Here is a 19,508-nt window from a genome sequence, read left to right as displayed (position 1 = left end):
CAGCTGCCCTAAACTGCGTCTCATTACGAGCCATTGGTTCGTCTGGTATCGTGGAGAGGAAAGCGTCAAGTTTTGTCTTGAAGACCTCCGCATCCATGTCTTGCATGTCTCTCAATGTTTTGGCAGGGCATTGAAGAGCTGAGGTCCTCTGAAACCGAGGCTGCTGCAGTTATCTCGTTCTTATGTGAGATGCAGTGGACGGGTACCTTTGGCACCATGCAGTGGCGACCCGAGCGGGCATTCCTGTAGTACTTGATACCAAAGTTTGGCACCAGTCCTTCCAGTATTTTCCATATGTATATTATTACATATCTCTCCCGCCTGCGCTCCAGGGAGTAGAGACCTAGTGCCTTCAGTCGCTCCCTGTAGTTCATCTGTTGGACTGTGGCGATCTTTTTTGTATAGTGCCGCTGAATTGCCTCGAGTTCTGCTGTCCGCTTAACACTGTGTGGTGGACCACAACTGAGAGCAATAGTCTAGGCGGCTCAGTACAAATATCTTCCATAGTAATCAACATGACTTTTTGATCCCTTGTACGGAAAGTCCTCAGTATCCACCCCGCCAGTTGTCTGCACCTTGCTGTCAACTTGACAATGTGCATGTGAAATGATGCATCACTACACATGTTGATGCCCAGATCTCTCACTGTTTGTGGTTCTGGGATTACAGTACCTCCAGGCCCTGTGTATTCCAGTTGGGAGGTACTTGTGGTCTTGTAGCGCAGTAACTTGAAATTTTTTTGCATTGAACTGCATATTTATTTTGCTCTGCCCACTCATATATTGCATTTAGGTCATTCTGCAGGCTTACAATATCATCAGGATTCTTTATTGCCTGAGATATCTTTGTGTCATCAGCATAGCTAGTGACAGTGGCTCTCCGAGTGACCGTGGCATGTCCAGAAGGGCCACTATGAACAGTAGTGGCCCCAGAACAGTTTCCCTGTGGAACACCACTCAATATTTGTGTTTCCCTAGATAGTTCTCCATTGGCTGCAACTGTCTGACTTCTACCATTCAGGAAGTCATGCAGCCCACTCTCCTAATTTACCAGCTATATATAAATATATATATGTATATATATATATTTATATGTATATATATATATGTATATATATTATATGTATATATATATATGTATATATATATATGTATATATATGTATGTATATGTATATATGTATATATATGTATGTATATATGTATATATATATGTATGTATATATGTATATATATGTATGTATATATGTATATATATGTATGTATATGTATATATGTATATATATGTATGTATATATGTATTATATATGTATGTATATAGTATATATATGTATGTATATATGTATATTATGTATGTATATATGTATATATTATGTATGTATATATGTAATATATATGTATGTATATATATTGTATGTATATGTATGTATATATATATGTATATATATGTGTGTATATATATATATATATATGTTGTAGATAAATATATGTATATATATATATATATATATATATATATATATATATATATATATATACATTCATACATGCATATATGTAGAGACATATATTTGAATATGTATGTGCATATATATGTATATATTTCTCTGTGTGTGTATATATATATATATCTTTATGTCTCTAAATGTATGTGTGTGTGCACAATATGTATAAATATATATATAAATAGGTGTAGGCATACCTGTGTGATAAAGAAACTCACTTTAGAAACCCTGAATTTAGGGCTTCAGTCCTAACTTCATGAACATCATTGACTAACATCCTGTACTGTAGCCATAGGTTAACCAATACTTTGAGATGGGAAATTAAGAGAGACAGGAAATAAAGAAGCCTGTTGCTTGTGTGTGTGTATACATATGTATGTATAACTGTGTGTGTGTGTGTATATATATATATGTATGTATGTATGTTTGTATGTATGTGTATTTGTGTGTGTGTATGTGTGTGTGTGTGCGTGTATACATTGTGTTTCATTTAATGTCCTCACATGCTCACATTTTTCGGAAAAACAACAGCCTTACTATTTAATACAGGTGGTGTTGTAAGCATACATTCAACTGTGAAAGCCCAGTTGGGCTTCATGACATATCTTAACACTTTGTCATAGATTTTGCAAGCAATAGAATCTAGCAACTGTGTCAGACTGCATTGTTATTTTGATAGATAAGTTGGGATTCTTACTCTATATATATAAAGAGAGAGAGAGAGAGAAGAAAGAGAAGAGTCGGATAACTAGAAGATATGTTTATATATAAATATGTATATACATGTATTTGTGTATATATATGTGTGTATGTAGAAAGGTAATGTGTATATATGTGTATGCGTGTATAGGTATGTAGTTATATATATATATATATATATATATATATATATATATATATATATATATATATATATATACACACACGCACGCACACACACATATACACATCTGGAAGACACACAATGCAAGAGCGCACCTTTGATGCAAATCTGCAAGTCTGATGAAGTGCTTCTCTTAAGTCTAAAACTGCAAATATTATGTAAATCTTCACTTTGAACTTTTACATAAACTTTTACATAAACTGGCGTTGAAAGCAGAGTTACAACAGAAACAGTTGTAACTGATCATTAAAGATGTGTTGAAGTATTTCTTTGCCTTATTTGGATTATATTTTACTTTTCACTAAACTGGCACAACAGTTTCACCGTTGTGAAATCAGGATTTTTTACACCTGAAGAATTTCGGTATCAATCTGGAATCTGATAGTGTTGATAGCCCAGAACTCTGGTTGAGTGCTACAATGGAAATACCCTATCTTTATACCCTATCAGCCCCTTATATGTAATGCGTATGAATGAAGACAGTTGCATCAAGAGACACTGACCTCTAATTGTAGAGAGAACTACAGATGTTGGGACTCACAGAGGGGATAACAGTGGACTGAGACTCCTGATGGTTTGCTGTGATATATATTATATATATATATATGATACATATACAAGGGGGTGTTGAAAAGTTCCTAGCTTTAAGGGTATTGTGAAAGACCTAGCCAGGGACACATCCTTCTGAGTGCTTTTACAGGGCTTAGAAAAACTGAAGAACCACTGCAGTAAGTGTGTGAATCTGTTATATTTTGAGTTCTATTTTTCTTGTTTGCACCAACATATGCATGTATGCATGTATGTATGTATGTATGTATGCATGTATGTATGTATGCAATGTGTGTGTGTGTGCATGCGCATGTGTATCCATACACACACGGTTTTTTTCTGTGCTCCTCTTTAGCTATTATTATTATTATTATTATTATTATTATTATTATTGCTCTAATTTTCATCTTCAATCTCAGTAGAAATGTAGTTTCATTCTGATTGTTTGTATTTTGTTTTCTTTTTAAATTTTTATTTTTAATTTTCTTGATGTGATATTTATTCATTTAATCTCTTTTTTTCTTTTATCGTGTATTTCAATTTCAGGTATAGGACTTTTAGATCAAATAGGCTCAATCTCTGCTAATTATCTTCCTAACTCTGTGATAGGTGAGTTGCCATTAAATTTCTTTTCAACTTTCTATTGCTGTTTTATGTACTTTTAGCCTTTGGTCACACACTCCACTGCCATCACAAGTTTAGCACCTGGTGGGTGATGGTAAGGGATAGTGTGAATGCATGTGTGCGTGTGTGTGTGTGTGGTGTGTGTTAGATTGTGTGGTTTAGTTGAGTAACGATCTTTAAAATGTTCTTTTATAGAATTTTCACATCTGTTGCTCATTTGCAAAAGCAAGGGTTATATTCTGCAAACCAATGTATGGCTAAATGCTGGCATAGCTGTCTAACTGAGAAGTTAGTTTTATCTTGTAAGTGAAATTCAGTTGATGAAAACTGTACAGAAGCCTCGTGTGTATGCATGCATGCATGCATGCATGTATGCTTGCATGAATCTATCTATCTATCTATCTATCTATCTTCTATCTATCTATCTATCTGTCTATTTGTCTAGCTGTCTATCTATCTATCTATCTATCTATCTATCTATCTATCTATATATATTATAGGCACAGGAGTGGCTGTGTGGTAAGTAGCTTGCTTACCAACCACATGGTTCTGGGTTCAGTCCCACTGCGTGGCACCTTGGGCAAGTGTCTTCTACCATAGCCTCGGGCTGACCAAGGCCTTGTGAGTGGATTTGGTAGACAGAAACTGAAGAAAGCCTGTCATATATGTGTGTGTGTATGTTTGTGTGTCTGTGTTTGTCCCCCATTCTCACTACCATCACTTGACAGCCGATGTTGGTGTGCTCATGTCCCCATAACTTAGCAGTTCGGCAAAAGAAACCGATAGAATAAGTACTAGGCTTACAAAGTATAAGTCCTGGGGTCGATTTGTTCGACTAAAGGTGGTGCTCCAGCACATATATATATATATTTATATATATGTGTGTATGTATATATTTGTGTGTCTATGTTTGCCCCCCCCCCCCCCCCCAACATCGCTTGACAACCGATGTTGGTTTGTTCATGTCCCTATAAGCTAGTAGTTCTATAAAAGAGACCGGTAAAATAAGTACTAAGCTTACAAAGAATAAGTCCTTGGGTCAGTTTGCTTGACTAAAGGTGGTGCTCCAGCATGGCCACAGTGAAATACCTGAAGCAAATAAAAGAATAAAAGGACATATGCACACACTAATATAAGAAATGCCAATTTTTATTTATTTATTAATTCTTGGTTGCTGATTGTTCTCTTTCTCTCTGCAATGCTGAAAGAAGTGGAAGAGGCAGTACTGTACAGAGAGACAGCTTAGCTAAGACAAATGTTAGGGGGTCATTAATAGAGCAGGAAGGGGAGGGAGAGGTAATCAGCAGTTACCTAACAGTCAGGTAAGTAAACAGTGAAAAGGAGGAAGAAAAAGTGGGTGCAGAAGAGATTATGTGAATAGGAAAGAGGGAAGGTAGAGCACTACAATAAAGAGGTAGAAAGAGACACAGATGGAGGATATGATGCTGAAGTAGGGTTAGGGAGACCTTGGTAAATGATGAGAAGGAGAGGTTGCATTTGAGTGAAAGGAAATTAAAGAAAGAAATGAGACAGAGGAAGAAATGAAAAATGTATGTGAAGGAGTCAGTAAGAATAATAGGGGTTAGTAAGGGGTGATGAAAGAAAAAGTTTAGCTGACACAAAACAAAATGAAATGCAAAGAGAAAATGAAGCAAGGCTTGAAGCAAAGATGTCAAGAATTAATGAAAGGAGACAGGCATGAACCTTACCATTTTTCTTAGGCACTGTGTTACTCGAGAAGTATTGGTAAAATGTGTCATTCACTTGGTTACGTCTGTGCAATAGACTTACGCATGCAACGTTGAGCAGATATAAACAACAATAGAAGCAGTTATTCCAACAATAAATTATGCAAATGTGAGCCTATAAGAGAGCTTTGCATAGTTGCAGTTAACAAACAGATCTCCTACAAGCCATCTTAACATCCAAAATGTGGAAAGTCTCACTAGGCACACTATCTCTGTGCCCCAAAGTTTTTTTTTTTAATGGAAAAGATAAAGAAATGCTCACTACTAGAATAGTCTTAGATTTGCTTGATTAGGCTACAAAACTTTTGATTATAAATTTGCTTGATCAAGGCTGGGGCATCCTTGATCATAGGTTTATAGGGTAGTTTGATCATCAGTTTGCTTGATCAAGGCTCAAACACTTTTGATTATAGGTTTGTTTGATCAAGACTAAACAACTTTTGATCATAGATTTGCTTGATTAGGCTAGTAGACCTCTCAACATAGATCATGACTAGAGCATCTTTAATCATAGCTTTGCTTGATCTATGTTAAACAGCTTTTGACCTTGTTTCATTGATCATGGTGAAACAACTGTTAATCAAGACTAGAAAACCTTTGATGCTAGGTTTCTGTCATCAAGGCTGAATGACTTTTGATCATGGGTTTGCTTGATCAAGCTAGTAAACCTTTAACCCTAGGCCTTTTTGATCACGACTTGTTCACTTTTGATCTTAGGTTTGCTTGACGTAGGTTAGAACAAAGGTTTACTTGATCAAGGCTGGACTAAATAACATATGAATGTGTTACTTTATAGACTCAGTGAAAGGTGAAACCAAGATATAAAATCCTTACTCACCCTTCCAAAAAACAAAAAGTATTAGAAGAAAACAAAGAAAAGATTTCCATGTAGTTTTTGTGTGACAAGCAAATATCTGTTACTATATTAATGTAAGATTGTTTATAAAATAGTCTTTCAAAGTGATTCTGTTGCTTTGTCATGTTTACACTTTTGAGGAAAGCATATTGGTTTTGCTTTATATAACATTGCAGCTCTGTTAACTTCCATATGATATGTTTTTGCCGATGGACATCTATCAACTGGCCAATTCAGCTGGACAATGTATTGATTAAAGCTGACATCTACTTTAGATTTATTGAACATACTAAACAAAGGTTGATGCTGCTATTCTCAAGATGCTCTGTCTGGAATATGACAGTATGATAAGAATTGGTTTTTGTTTTAGCAAAGCATTGCTAAACTCTAGTTAGTCACATGCTAAATCACCTTGTTACAACATTTTCTTTTTGCTTGCCATTTCAGAGTCTATTATGTTATCTGTTTCCTGCAAGTAATTTTTCTTCCTTCATGATGATTTATTGCTGAGAGAAACTAGCTTTCTTTGAGTCCAGCTTTTTATCAAAGAACTTTGGTGGAAGTTACACTAACCCTTTGCAGATTTAATGACTAAACTAGTTGTTTGTTGTTTATTCTGTACCAGTTCTAATTTGTTTCCTATTTGCAGACTTTGCAATATTCTTGTACAGAAAACTTGCTCTATGAAAATTATTTAATTATTATTTAATTTAATTTAATTTAATCAAAAAGAAAATAATTAGTTTTAATTAAGATTAGAAATCACTTCAAAAATAAATATGCAAGCTTTGTTTGGACTTGCCTGGAACTGTGCTCATTTTCAAGATGTCATAACTGATATGACGAGACCATATTTGATTAGCCGTGTTTGTCTGGTAATCTGTGATAATCTATTATATTAATTAATTCATTTTTGCTCTGTTATCATCATCATCATCATTGTCACTAGTAGTGGCAGCAGCAAATACATTTTGAGTTTGATTTTTCATGTTAATACAGTACACCCAAGTCAGAATCTATGCCTCTGTAATTGTTATTTAGTTTCAGTATATTCCTAATCTGTGATCAGAAGCATTCCAGCCATGGCCTTCACATTTTGTTTTCAGAAGCAGTGTATTCAGAGTGTGATTTAAATGAAATTTAACTGCTGTTCCTAGCAGTTCAATTGACTACATAGAAGCTCATTTTTGGTCAGTTCTTTCATGAATCATGGCTATCTTAATTAAATATTAATTATTCATAGCAAATTCCGTTATCAGAACCTCTTGATGATCATTCAATCTGACAGAAATAGTAGCTATATTCATTCAACTCATCTCCTTGTTTGAAAAATAGGATGACGCACTGGATAATCTAGTCTCATTCATATAAGACTAGAGAGCCATGGCTGGACTGTCTTCAATTGTAGATCTGCTTAATTGGGTTGTGCTTGAGTTACAACAACATAATCATTTACAAGCCAATGGGGGAGCATCTATGTAGACAGTCAATTTTCTTCAAATAGCAGCCAAATTTTCAAATCGCAACCTACAGCTTTTTTTAAAAAAAGTAGGACTTATTGCATAATATAACTGGTGATACATTGACTTAATAAAGGGTGGGATGGTCATAGTTGGAAAGCTTTTATCTTTGGTGAACTGGGGCTAAATAATAACATAGTCATTTATATCTACACTCTCGGAGTGGTTGGCGTTAGGGAGGGCATCCAGCTGTAGAAACTCTGCCAGATCAGATTGGAGCCTGGTGTAGCCATCTGGTTTCACCAGTCCTCAGTCAAATCGTCCAACCCATGCTAGCATGGAAAGCGGACGTTAAACAATGATGATGATGATGATGATGATGATGATGATGATGATGATTTAATCAATCAAAATTTCCTGACAACTTCATGTAAACTCCTGTTTGGATTTCTTTGCATCCATTATCTCCAAAATATTCTTACCTTCATTATCTAGGATACATTTCAACCTGTTACCTCAGTTTTCCTTGTCTTCATCATTTGGGTAGCTGTCGGATCTTTTACTCTAAGGGCATTCTGATGTTATGAAGGGCATCCAGCCATAGAAACCATGCCAAATCAGATTGAAGTCTGGTGCAAGCCCCTCAGCTTACCAATCCTGTTCAAATCATCCAACCCATGCCAGCATTGACAACAGATGTTAAGTGATGATGAGGATCATGATGATGATGATGATTAGTCAGGTGGGAAGGCAGTACCCAATACTGCTCAGAGGGACTCCAAAACTAGTGAAGATCTTTTCCAAGTGGAGATCTATTTCACATACTTGCAACAGAATGGACTCTGCTAAAGATACTGGTTATTACCAGGTGGTGGTATTCAGCCAGGCAGCCTGTTTACTCTCAAGTTTTCTTGTCTTTATTACCTAGAATGTCTTTACACCCATGGTCACAAGTGTTTTTAACCTTCATTCTTTCAGATGTGCTTCTAATTATTATTTGGTTTACCTTTGTCAATATTTCCAGGACATTTGTGTACCAGTTACCTGGGGTATCCTTGTGAATATTATTTAAGGTTTCACTGTAACCCACATCTGTGTCTTTCCTTTCATTATCTAAGATGTCCTATTTATTGTTTGGTTTACATTTGCCTTTATTTCTAGTACACTTTGTGTCCCAATTATCTGGGATATTCTTGCCATGTTTTTCCTATGTTATCAAGGATGTCCTTTTATTTATTATTCAGCTTACCTTTGCTGGTATTTCTAAGATATCCTTGCACCAGTTGTCTGTGTTATCCTTGTCTATATTGTTTAAAATATCTCTCTAACCCTTATGTGTATTTTTCCCTTCATTATCTAGGATGCCCTTAACCTATTACCTGGGTTGTCTATGTACTCATTATCTGGAGTGGTCTTGCACTCTTTATCTAAAGTTATCCTTGCTTTTGTCATCTAGGATGGGCTTGCACCTATTATCTAGAGTAGAAATCCACAAATGTCAGGCTGTGAACCAGTACTAGGTCACACACAAAGAATGGTTTTTCTATTTAATTAACTTTCACAGTCTGCAGAGCATTTTTGCATTATATCATCATCATCATCGTTTAACGTCCGCTTTCCATGCTAGCATGGGTTGGACGATTTGACTGAGGACTGGTGAAACCGGATGGCAACACCAGGCTCCAGTCTGATTTGGCAGAGTTTCTACAGCTGGATGCCCTTCCTAACGCCAACCACTCAGAGAGTGTAGTAGGTGCTTTTACGTGTCACCCGCACGAAAACGGCCACGCTCGAAATGGTGTCTTTTATGTGCCACCCGCACAAGCCAGTCCAGGGGCACTGGCAACGATCTCGCTCGAAAATCCTACAGGAGCCAGTCAGGCGGTACTGGCAACGGCCACGCTCAAAATGGTGCATCTCATGTGCCACCCGCACAAGAACCAGTCCAGGGGCACTGGCAACGATCTTACTTGGCTTGCCGGGTCTTCTCACGCACAGCCCATTTCCAAAGGTCTCGGTCCGTAGTCATCGCCTCGGTGAGGCCCAATGTACGAAGGTCTTGCCTCACCACCTCAGCCCAGGTCTTCCTGGGCCTACCTCTTCCACGGGTTCCCTCAACTGTTAGGGTGTGGCACTTTTTCACGCAGCTATCCTCCTCCATTCTCACCACATGTCCATACCAGCGCAATCGTCTCTCTTGCACGCCACAACTGATGCTTCTAATGTTCAGCTTTTCTCTCAAGATACTTACACTCTGACGGGTATTCACATTGACATTACACATCCAACGGAGCATACTGGCTTCATTCCTTGCGAGCTTACGTATGTCCTCAGCAGTTACAGCCCATGTTTCACTGCCATGTAGCATGGTTGTTCGTACGCATGCGTCATACAGTCTGCCTTTTACTCTGAGTGAGAGTCCCTTTGTCGCCAGCAGGGGTAAGAGCTCTCTAAACTTTGCCCAGGCTATTCTTATTCTAGCAGCTACACTTTCAGCGCACCCACCCCCACTACTAACTTGGTCGCCCAGATAGCGGAAGCTATCGACTACCTCTAGTTTTTCACCCTGGAATGAGATAGAAGTTGTTTCCTGTTTGTTTGCAGTCTTTATTGCACCTGAACATCTGCCACAAACAAAAACTAACTTGCTAGTTAACCTGCCTTTGATGTTGCTGCACCTCTTATGTGTCCATAGCTTGCACCGGGTACATCTTATAGAGTTACTACCTACTCCTTTTCTACATACTGAGCAGGGCCATCTACCTGAAGGGGTTTGTGTTTTATCTACCTTCCTACTTATTAGGATTTTGGTTTTAGCTAGGTTGACTCTAAGGCCCTTCAATTCTAGACCTTGCTTCCACACCTGAAACTTCTCCTCTAGTTCTGATAGTGACTCCGCAATTAGGGCAAGGTCATCAGCATAGAGGAGCTCCCAGGGGCAACCTGTCTTGAACTCCTCTGTGATTGCCTGGAGGACTATGGTAAATAATAGGGGGCTGAGGACGGAACCTTGGTGGACCCCTACCTCTACCCGGAATTCATTGCTGTACTCATTTCCAACCCTCACCTTACTGGCAGCATCTCTGTACATGGCTCGCACAGCTCTCACTAACCATTCTTCTATCCCAAGTTTCCTCATTGACCACCAGATAAGCGATCGGGGGACCCTGTCAAAGGCTTTCTCCATGTCAACGAAAGCCAGGTACAGAGGTTTATCCTTAGCTAGGTATTTCTCCTGCAACTGTCTCACTAGAAATAAGGCATCAGTAGTGCTTTTACCTGGCACGAACCCAAACTGCATCTCATCTAAATTGATTCGCTCCCTAATTAGTTGGGCTATGACCCTCTCTGTAACTTTCATAACCTGATCTAACAGCTTGATGCCTCTGTAATTATTTGTATCTAAAGCGTCCCCTTTACCTTTGTAGCAGTTGACTATGATGCTGCTACACCAGTCATAGGGTATGACTCCTTCGTGTATCACCTGGTTCGTAATACGGGTGACTAGGCTATAGCCAACATTGCCAGATATTTTGAGCATCTCTGCAGTGATTCCTGATGGGCCGGGGGCTTTCCCGGTCTTCATACTCTTAATTGCTTTATCTACCCTGGTACTATCAACTCGGATAGCTGGTCCCTCTATTGGGTCGACATAAGGCAGGCTCTCTTTCTCCCATTCATTCTCTTTATTAAGCAATCTATCGTAGTGGCATCTCCAGACCTCTTTCTTTGCATCCTCATTTAATGCAAGCGTACCATCATCCATGCGAACACATTTCTCTCCTACAACATCACTATTCTCTCTCCTACACTGTCTTGCAACACGAAATACCTCGAGTCTTTGGTCCTCACGGCGCAGAACATTGGCAAATCTTTCCTTATCTGCTTCCCCTCTGGCTAAATAAACCTGTCGCCTAGCCTCCCTTCTGGCACATTGGTACAATTCCCTGCTACCACCGTTCTTCCAGTCCTTCCAAGCCTGTTTCTTTTGTCTAATAGCCCTGTCTACCTCCTTGTTCCACCACCACGTTACTCTGGGTTGGGAGGGGACCTTACACCACCCACAAATCTGGTCGGTGGCTTTCAACAGGTTGTCCCGCAGAAATCTCCAATTGTCTTCCACGTTGTATGATGCTATATCCCCTTCTATTTCGTTAAATGCTTCAAGTAACTTGTCTCTAAGTCTCTGTCCGTTTGCAGGGTCTTTAAGCTTCCACACCCTTCCTTCCAAGCCTGTCTAATTCTGGGCACCCATTTTGCCTTGATCCCAAAGTCGCTAACTACTAATCTATGTTGTGGGGTACATTCTTCGCCAGGGTAGGTTTTGGCATTTATAAGCCGCCCTCTTTCCCTATTTCTGGCGAGGATGTAGTCGATTTGGCTAGAGTGTCTGCCGGAGCGGTAGGTGACTAGGTGACTGGCAGGTTTCCTGAAGTTGGTATTGCAGACCATAAGATTGGTTGCATCACAGAACTCCAGCAGTCTGGTTCCCTCCTCGTTGCGGGAACCGAAGCCATAGCCTCCATGTATGCCATGGAAGCCCCCAGCACGACGTCCGACATGACCGTTGAAGTCTCCAGCCACAAAGAGAAGGTCCCTGTCACTCGTCGACGAGGTAGTTTGCAAGAGGGTGTCATAGAATTGGTCTTTCAGACCATCTGGTAGCCCAGTAGCTAATCTATGATGAAGCACTAGTCTGATCTTAAGTACTCTGTCACTTACTCTAACGACCTCGATTACCTTATCCACCCATTTCTCCGCTAGAAGTATTCCTACGCCCCCGACCCCGTCAGTGTTCCCTGCCCAGAAAATCTTGTACCTGTGTTCTTTGCCTGTGAGGAACCTTGCAGAACCTCCTCTCCATCTTACTTCCTGGATGCAGCACATATCTACGCATCTCCGTTCAAGCATCTCAACAATTTCACCAGATCTACCTTTCAGCGTGCCGACGTTGAGAGTGCCAATCCTAACAGTATGGGTGTTGGGGGTGTGGGCCTGTAGCCTGGGAAGGGGAAAAGCAGTGTCGTGTACCTGAAAAGAAAACTTGCAATTGGAAGAATTCATAAGCAAAACAGTACCTACAACCTGCAAACATTTCTCAACCTTAATGCGCTACCCAAAGGTAGGGGAGAGGATGGTCAAGGCCACTAGATGGGTTCCGGGAGACAGCCGAGGTTGACAGGATGACAGAGGAATGAACTTCCGGTGGAGGGGGCGGGATGACAGAGGAATGAACTTCCGGTGGAGGGGGTGGGATGACAGAGAAATGAACTTCCGGTGGAGGGGGTGGGATGACAGAGGAATGAACTTCCGGTGGAGGGGGTGGGATGACAGAGGAATGAACTTCCGGTGGAGGGGGTGGGATGACAGAGGAATGAACTTCCGGTGGAGGGGGTGGGATGACAGAGGAATGAACTTCCGGTGGAGGGGGTGGGATGGCAGAGGGATGACAGAGGAATGAACTTCCGGTGGAGGGGGTGGGAGGGCGGGTTACCGCCAGCGAGTAGATAGGGCTCTTAATTGTAGATTTTAAATATTTGAGAGACAACAATGCATAAATCGTAATTTTTAAAAGAGCAATGAATTCTGGGTGATTAGAATATAACGTAGCATGAATTTAGGAAGCTTAGAAAATGAATAAGCATGAATTTAAGACAACAACTGAATTCAATTGAATTTCATGGAGAGAAACAAGATAAATAATAGGGGGCAAACTAAAGCGCGAAGGTATTATGAGATGTTTGAGGCCGTAAATAAATAAAAAAATCTCTATCTTATCTGCATCTTGGAGATTTCGTCGTAGTATGTCAGCGAGATAATTTAGAATGGGTTTCTCATTTATATATAGCCAGAACCTGAAGACCTTAAGGAAAAACTACGAAAGAGAGAGAGAGGATGGAGGGGTAGACAGAGGCATGGCGGGAGAAAAGATCATCATCATCATCATCATATATATATATAAAGAGAGAGAGAGAGAGAGAGGGGGGACCAGTCAAGCAGCACATCACGCTGTAATTCTTGGGCTGAGAAATCAACACTTAAAAGCCATAATTTTAAGGAGCGATAAGAATTTTTGAATAAAGGAAAATGGGTAGTGGTGGGTAGGTACCGCCAGCGAGTAGATAGGGCTCTTAATTGTAGATTTTAAATATTTGAGAGACAACAATGCATAAATCGTAATTTTTAAAAGAGCAATGAATTCTGGGTGATTAGAATATAACGTAGCATGAATTTAGGAAGCTTAGAAAATGAATAAGCATGAATTTAAGACAACAACTGAATTCAATTGAATTTCATGGAGAGAAACAAGATAAATAATAGGGGGCAAACTAAAGCGCGAAGGTATTATGAGATGTTTGAGGCCGTAAATAAATAAAAAAATCTCTATCTTATCTGCATCTTGGAGATTTCGTCGTAGTATGTCAGCGAGATAATTTAGAATGGGTTTCTCATTTATATATAGCCAGAACCTGAAGACCTTAAGGAAAAACTACGAAAGAGAGAGAGAGGATGGAGGGGTAGACAGAGGCATGGCGGGAGAAAAGATCATCATCATCATCATCATATATATATATATAAAGAGAGAGAGAGAGAGAGGGGGGGGACCAGTCAAGCAGCACATCACGCTGTAATTCTTGGGCTGAGAAATCAACACTTAAAAGCCATAATTTTAAGGAGCGATAAGAATTTTTGAATAAAGGAAAATGGGTAGTGGTGGGTAGGTACCATATATATATATATATATATATATATATATATATATATATATATATATTCTTTTCTACTCTAGGCACCAGGCCTGAAATTTTGGGGTATGGGACCAGTCGATTAGATCGACCCCAGTACGCAACTGGTACTTAATTTATCGATCCCGACAGGATGAAACGCAAAGTCGACCTCAGCAGAATTTGAACTCAGAGCATATGGACAGACGAAATACCGCTAAACTGTCAGCTTGCTGCCTCATATATATATACACACACACACACACACACACATATGTATTTATATATAGTGTTATATTTCGGGGCATAGAATAAGAATAATAATAAACAAGTGAAGAATGAATATATAGGGTGTGTTTATTTGGTTTGGAAAAAAAAATGAAAATGACCGTCCAGAAGTATTACAATATCTGTTTAAACACCCGATTTCACATCATGAATCTTACAAAACAAATTCATAAACATAATATATTATATATGTAATAATTACATTATATGTTTCACTCTTTATTGTTTCTTGTTATGCGTATGATCCTGCAGTCTGTGGAAACATTGTCTAATACAAAACTGGTCCCTGATTCGCAAAAGAGTGGGGGTCCACTGACTGATGGTGTCCTTGCACTCATAATCTTGGAGATGCTTGCATCCATTATCTGGGGTGGACCTGCACCTATCTATTAGGCTGTCCACATGCAGCCTTTATAAATTCACCATTTATGCTATCTCTGTAACCAGTCTGATTTGTGTTTTTTTTTTTTTTTTAATATCGATTTCTTACCCACCATGCCCTACTAAATCTTTCTTTCAAATCTCATCTATTGCCAATTTATTCATTACTGTTGAGTTTTGAATTTCCTGAAATTATTGATTCATTTTTTTTTTTTTTTTTGTTGTAAGTTTAGACATTATACACGATTTAGTGTTTTTCATCTCTGATACTTCAACTCCAGTTCTACATTTGATTCTAAAATACAGAATATTTCATTTACAGAATCTTAAACATAAATCTATGACAGCATAAATAAAAACTTTCTCACATTTCTGGACAGTCTTCCTGTTTATTTATTTATTTTTTTTTTGAGTACTTTTTTGTCTTTTTTCCCCCCTTTCATTTTGAATTTTAGTATTTATGGTGTTAGCTTTTCATAAATTTCATTATGCCAACAGATGTCAATTTTTTTTTTCTTCTTTTCATTTTTCTTTCACGTTTTTTTTCTTGTTTTTTTTTTCACATGAATTCATTCTTGAGCACTTATTTACATTGTAATTAACATTGCTGTCTTTTTCTGTAGATTTCCATCCAACTCTGCGTGCAACAGTCACTGCAATCTCTGTGCAACACTTACAGGAAAACTGTCAGCAGTGGATTGAATCGTGAGTAAAAGTTTTACCCACACGCACACCCACATGCATGATATATATGTGTGTATGTGTGTATACATACATACGCATATACATCCATGTATATATACACATATATGTGTATATATTTGTTTGTGTGTGTATACATATATATGCATGTATATGTATGTACATATGTATGTGTGTGTGTGTATATATATATATATATATATATATATATATATAGGAAAGTAAAAAATAATAATAAGGCAGAATGCTAAACTGAAAGCATATTTTAATATAGATGTGTATAAGGAGGATTAAAAAGGATTTCTCACTGGCTTTCATTGCATGGCAAAGAGGGAGAAGAGGGAGAATGAAAATGTTTATTAAAAAAAAAATAATAATATATAAAAAAATAAATATACCAATACATTATATTGTCTTTAAGCTTTAAAAGTTCAATGGTAATCCATGTAGATAATTGTTAGAAAAATTAGGATTCCTTTCTCTGGCCTACCCAATGAAATACATATAAATTTACTTCTTGTTTCTCTAAGAACAGACATAAACTTCCTGTTGACAAAGAGTCCAGAACTCCAACTAAAGAGTATAAAACCCACAGAGTTGTCTTCCCTTACATACACTTCCTGTTTTGACACCACACTTCCTGCTTAACACATAAACTTTCAGCCTCTTTTTTTTAAACACAACTCTTAATTCCATGCATCCTAATCTTTCTAGCAATTATCTACATGGATTACCATTGAACTTTAAAAGCTCAAAGACGATATTATGTATTGGTATATTTATTTTTTTATATATTATTTTTTATTTGTTTGTAAAAAACATTTTCATTCTCCCTCTTCTTGAAAATTTGCATGCAATGAAAGCCGGTTAAAAATCCTTTTAAATCCTCCTTATATACATCTATATTAAAATATGCTTTCTGTTTAGCATCTGCCTTATTATTATTTTTTATTTTCCTATTATTTCTCCACGTGTGGTTAACATAACCCCACCATTTACTGACTTATATATATATATATATATATATATATATATATATATATGTATATATGTAAAGAATGACTGAGTAGGTCAACATCACTTGTGTCTTAATTTCAGTTTGAGCCAAAGCTTTAGCAGTAAGCCAGCCTGAGCACTTACAGTACATAACTATTACATTACTTCATCAGACAGAATTTTATATACATGTGTGTGTGGATATGGAGTTATATATTTATTTGCATATATTTTGATTTTACTTTCAGTGTTATAAATGTCTGCTTGGAATATTTTTGCAGAGTTATCAAACCTAGCTGTTATTTTTTTTTTTTCTTGGGAGTAATTTTTGTTTTGGTCTCACCTAGAGTTTCTCTTTGCCTTTTTCCCCCCCTGTTTTCCTTGTAGGTGCATGCAAAGTGTGAAGGCAGGTGTTACTAAATTACTGAGTTTTGTCAATACAGTGAAAAGGTTGGCGGATATTCGCGCGGCTGTATGGGATCTCCTCTTACAGGTAAAAATGATCAAGTTTTCACATTTTTGTAATTCTTCAGTGTTTATTACTTGAAATCGTCATGGGGTTGCAGGAGTGGATGGCAAAATATTAGATGAGCTTCTCCAAAGTATTTTGCTTTGTAGTCTTTTTGTTCTATTCTTATATTTGTTTCAGTCATTGGGCTTTGGCCATACTGGAACTCAACCATCAAAGGTTTTAGTCAAGTGTGGCATGTAAAAAACACCATCTGAACGTGGTTGATGCCAAAGCCCCCCTGACTGGCTCCCACGCCGATGGCATGTAAAAAGCACCTGTTGTACTCTCGGAGTGGTTGGTATTAGGAAGAGCATCCAGCTGTAGAAACGTTGCCAGCTCAGATTGGAGTCTGGTGCAGCCCACTGGCTTGTCACACTTCAGTCAAACCGTCCAACCCAAGCCAGCATGAAAAGCAGGCGTTAAACGATGATAATAATGATCAATGATCTCATAAAGGAGAGAAAAAAAAAGCAAAATAAAAGACAGTTGACCCAGTGTTGAAGGGACATAACAAAATATCACAAGATATTTTTAATTACCAGGACACATTCTGCTATTAATTGCTAGTACATGCATGTATAAAGGACACACACACTGTCACACAGACACACACACACACACACACACACACACACTGTCACACAGACACACACACACACACACACACACACACACTTCTGCCAAATTCAATGATGATATGATTACCAAAAATAAAAAAAGACAGAGCGAATCAAATGAAGATGAAAATAAGATTTAAAGTTATCAAGATCACCTATGGCTGATCAATGAAGACAGTGACTCAAAACATGGGGCATATCTGTAGGGGACACAACAATTCAAGTAACCAGAAAATCACAATCAACGACTCACATCTAGACTACATCTTCTGTGTACCTGAAGCTATGGAAGTGACTGCGTTTCATTTCACAAATATGTAATACCTACCTCTGCTACCATGGAAATCTGTTGGAGTTCCAGCCATTGGTTAATTGGTTCCTAATGACTGGTTATGTGATACTTCAATAAGGGAAGCAGTCACATGGTTGTATGTCATCTACCCATTGTCAACACTCTCTTTCCACACACACACACACAAACAAACATGATGGCTACAATTCAATTTTGAGGAATGTAATAATGTAATGCATATTTATTCACATTGTTTTGAATGAATCATGCATTATCTCATAGCTTTGAGAGTCCAATGATGTGACTATTTTTAGAATGACATTGTAGACTAGGTGTGAGAGGCTTGATCTATCTGGTATGAACATCAAACAGGTAAAATATTTTGGCCAGATATGATTGGTTTAAATGAAAAAGGGTTAGAACAGCACAGATGTGGCTTTTCATTATTGAGACCTACACTCTTTCGCATGGATGTAGCAATGATAGGTTCCTCTTGCAGCAGATGTTCTTCAGAGAGTTACTTCACACCCTGACACATTTTCATTCCATCATGGAATTTTGCATTGTGCATTTTTATCCCGTTTGGCTCCAGCTAGCCAGAGTAAGTAATGTGTAATAGAGATGTTAAAAATCACCCGAGGCCTCTGCCTGAAGCTTTTCTTTTAAAGTGAAGAATGCTCTTGCATAAAGCCAATTCCACTTTCTAAGCAATGATACATTCGCTCAAAAAGAAGAACTAGATTACATCTTTGGATGCAAATAAGGGCGCAGGTGTTATATCAGAAATTTCCTTCTCCTAGTGAGATGTATAAAAAATGCAAGGAATCTCTTACTCCCAGTAGTTGAATACATACATACATGCATGCATACATACATACATACATGCATACGTACATGCATACCATTACTGGAACTCTAAAAATTTATACAACTTTCCAGAAGTTTATCATTTAAATATATCTGAGCTCGTCTAGATATGTAACTATATGCATGAGAATACATACATGAAACATACAAATCTGCACACACACACATACATACATACATACATATAAAAATACCCTGTTGTTAATGTTGAAATTCCAGTGAAGGAGCCTTGGATTTCGGTCAGAAACCAGTTCTTTCTCTATTGGTAAGAAATCTTGAAATAAAACTGAACAATAACATACACGCACGCACACAAACAAAGCATACAAATCTGCAGATATACATACATTCATACAAAAATACCCTGTTGATGTTGTTGAAATTCCAATGAAGGATCTTTGGGTCTAGATTAGAAGCCAGCTTTTTTCTATTAGCAAGAAATCTTGAAATAAAACTGAAGAATAATATACATATGTACACACATACATATATATACCTATAAGTAT

At 37.9% G+C, this 19,508-nt stretch overlaps 1 protein-coding gene across 2 annotated transcripts in view; it reads left to right on the top strand.

Moving 5' to 3' along the window:
* LOC106878966 (conserved oligomeric Golgi complex subunit 1) overlaps positions 1-19,508 on the top strand; it is a 266,492-nt gene that overhangs the window by 27,474 nt on the left and 219,510 nt on the right. For both annotated transcript variants that reach the window (XM_089363366.1, XM_089363367.1), the window contains exons 12-14: positions 3,482-3,544; positions 15,641-15,722; positions 17,103-17,208. In XM_089363366.1, the coding sequence (XP_089219492.1) occupies positions 3,482-3,544; positions 15,641-15,722; positions 17,103-17,208 (251 nt within the window). The remainder of the gene's footprint in view (positions 1-3,481; positions 3,545-15,640; positions 15,723-17,102; positions 17,209-19,508) is intronic.

The sequence above is a fragment of the Octopus bimaculoides genome, chromosome 15 (assembly GCF_046866305.1).
Source record: "Octopus bimaculoides isolate indiv1 chromosome 15, ASM4686630v1, whole genome shotgun sequence".
In the NCBI taxonomy this organism is placed as follows: domain Eukaryota; kingdom Metazoa; phylum Mollusca; class Cephalopoda; order Octopoda; family Octopodidae; genus Octopus; species Octopus bimaculoides.
This window is presented reverse-complemented; position numbering and strand designations above follow the sequence as displayed.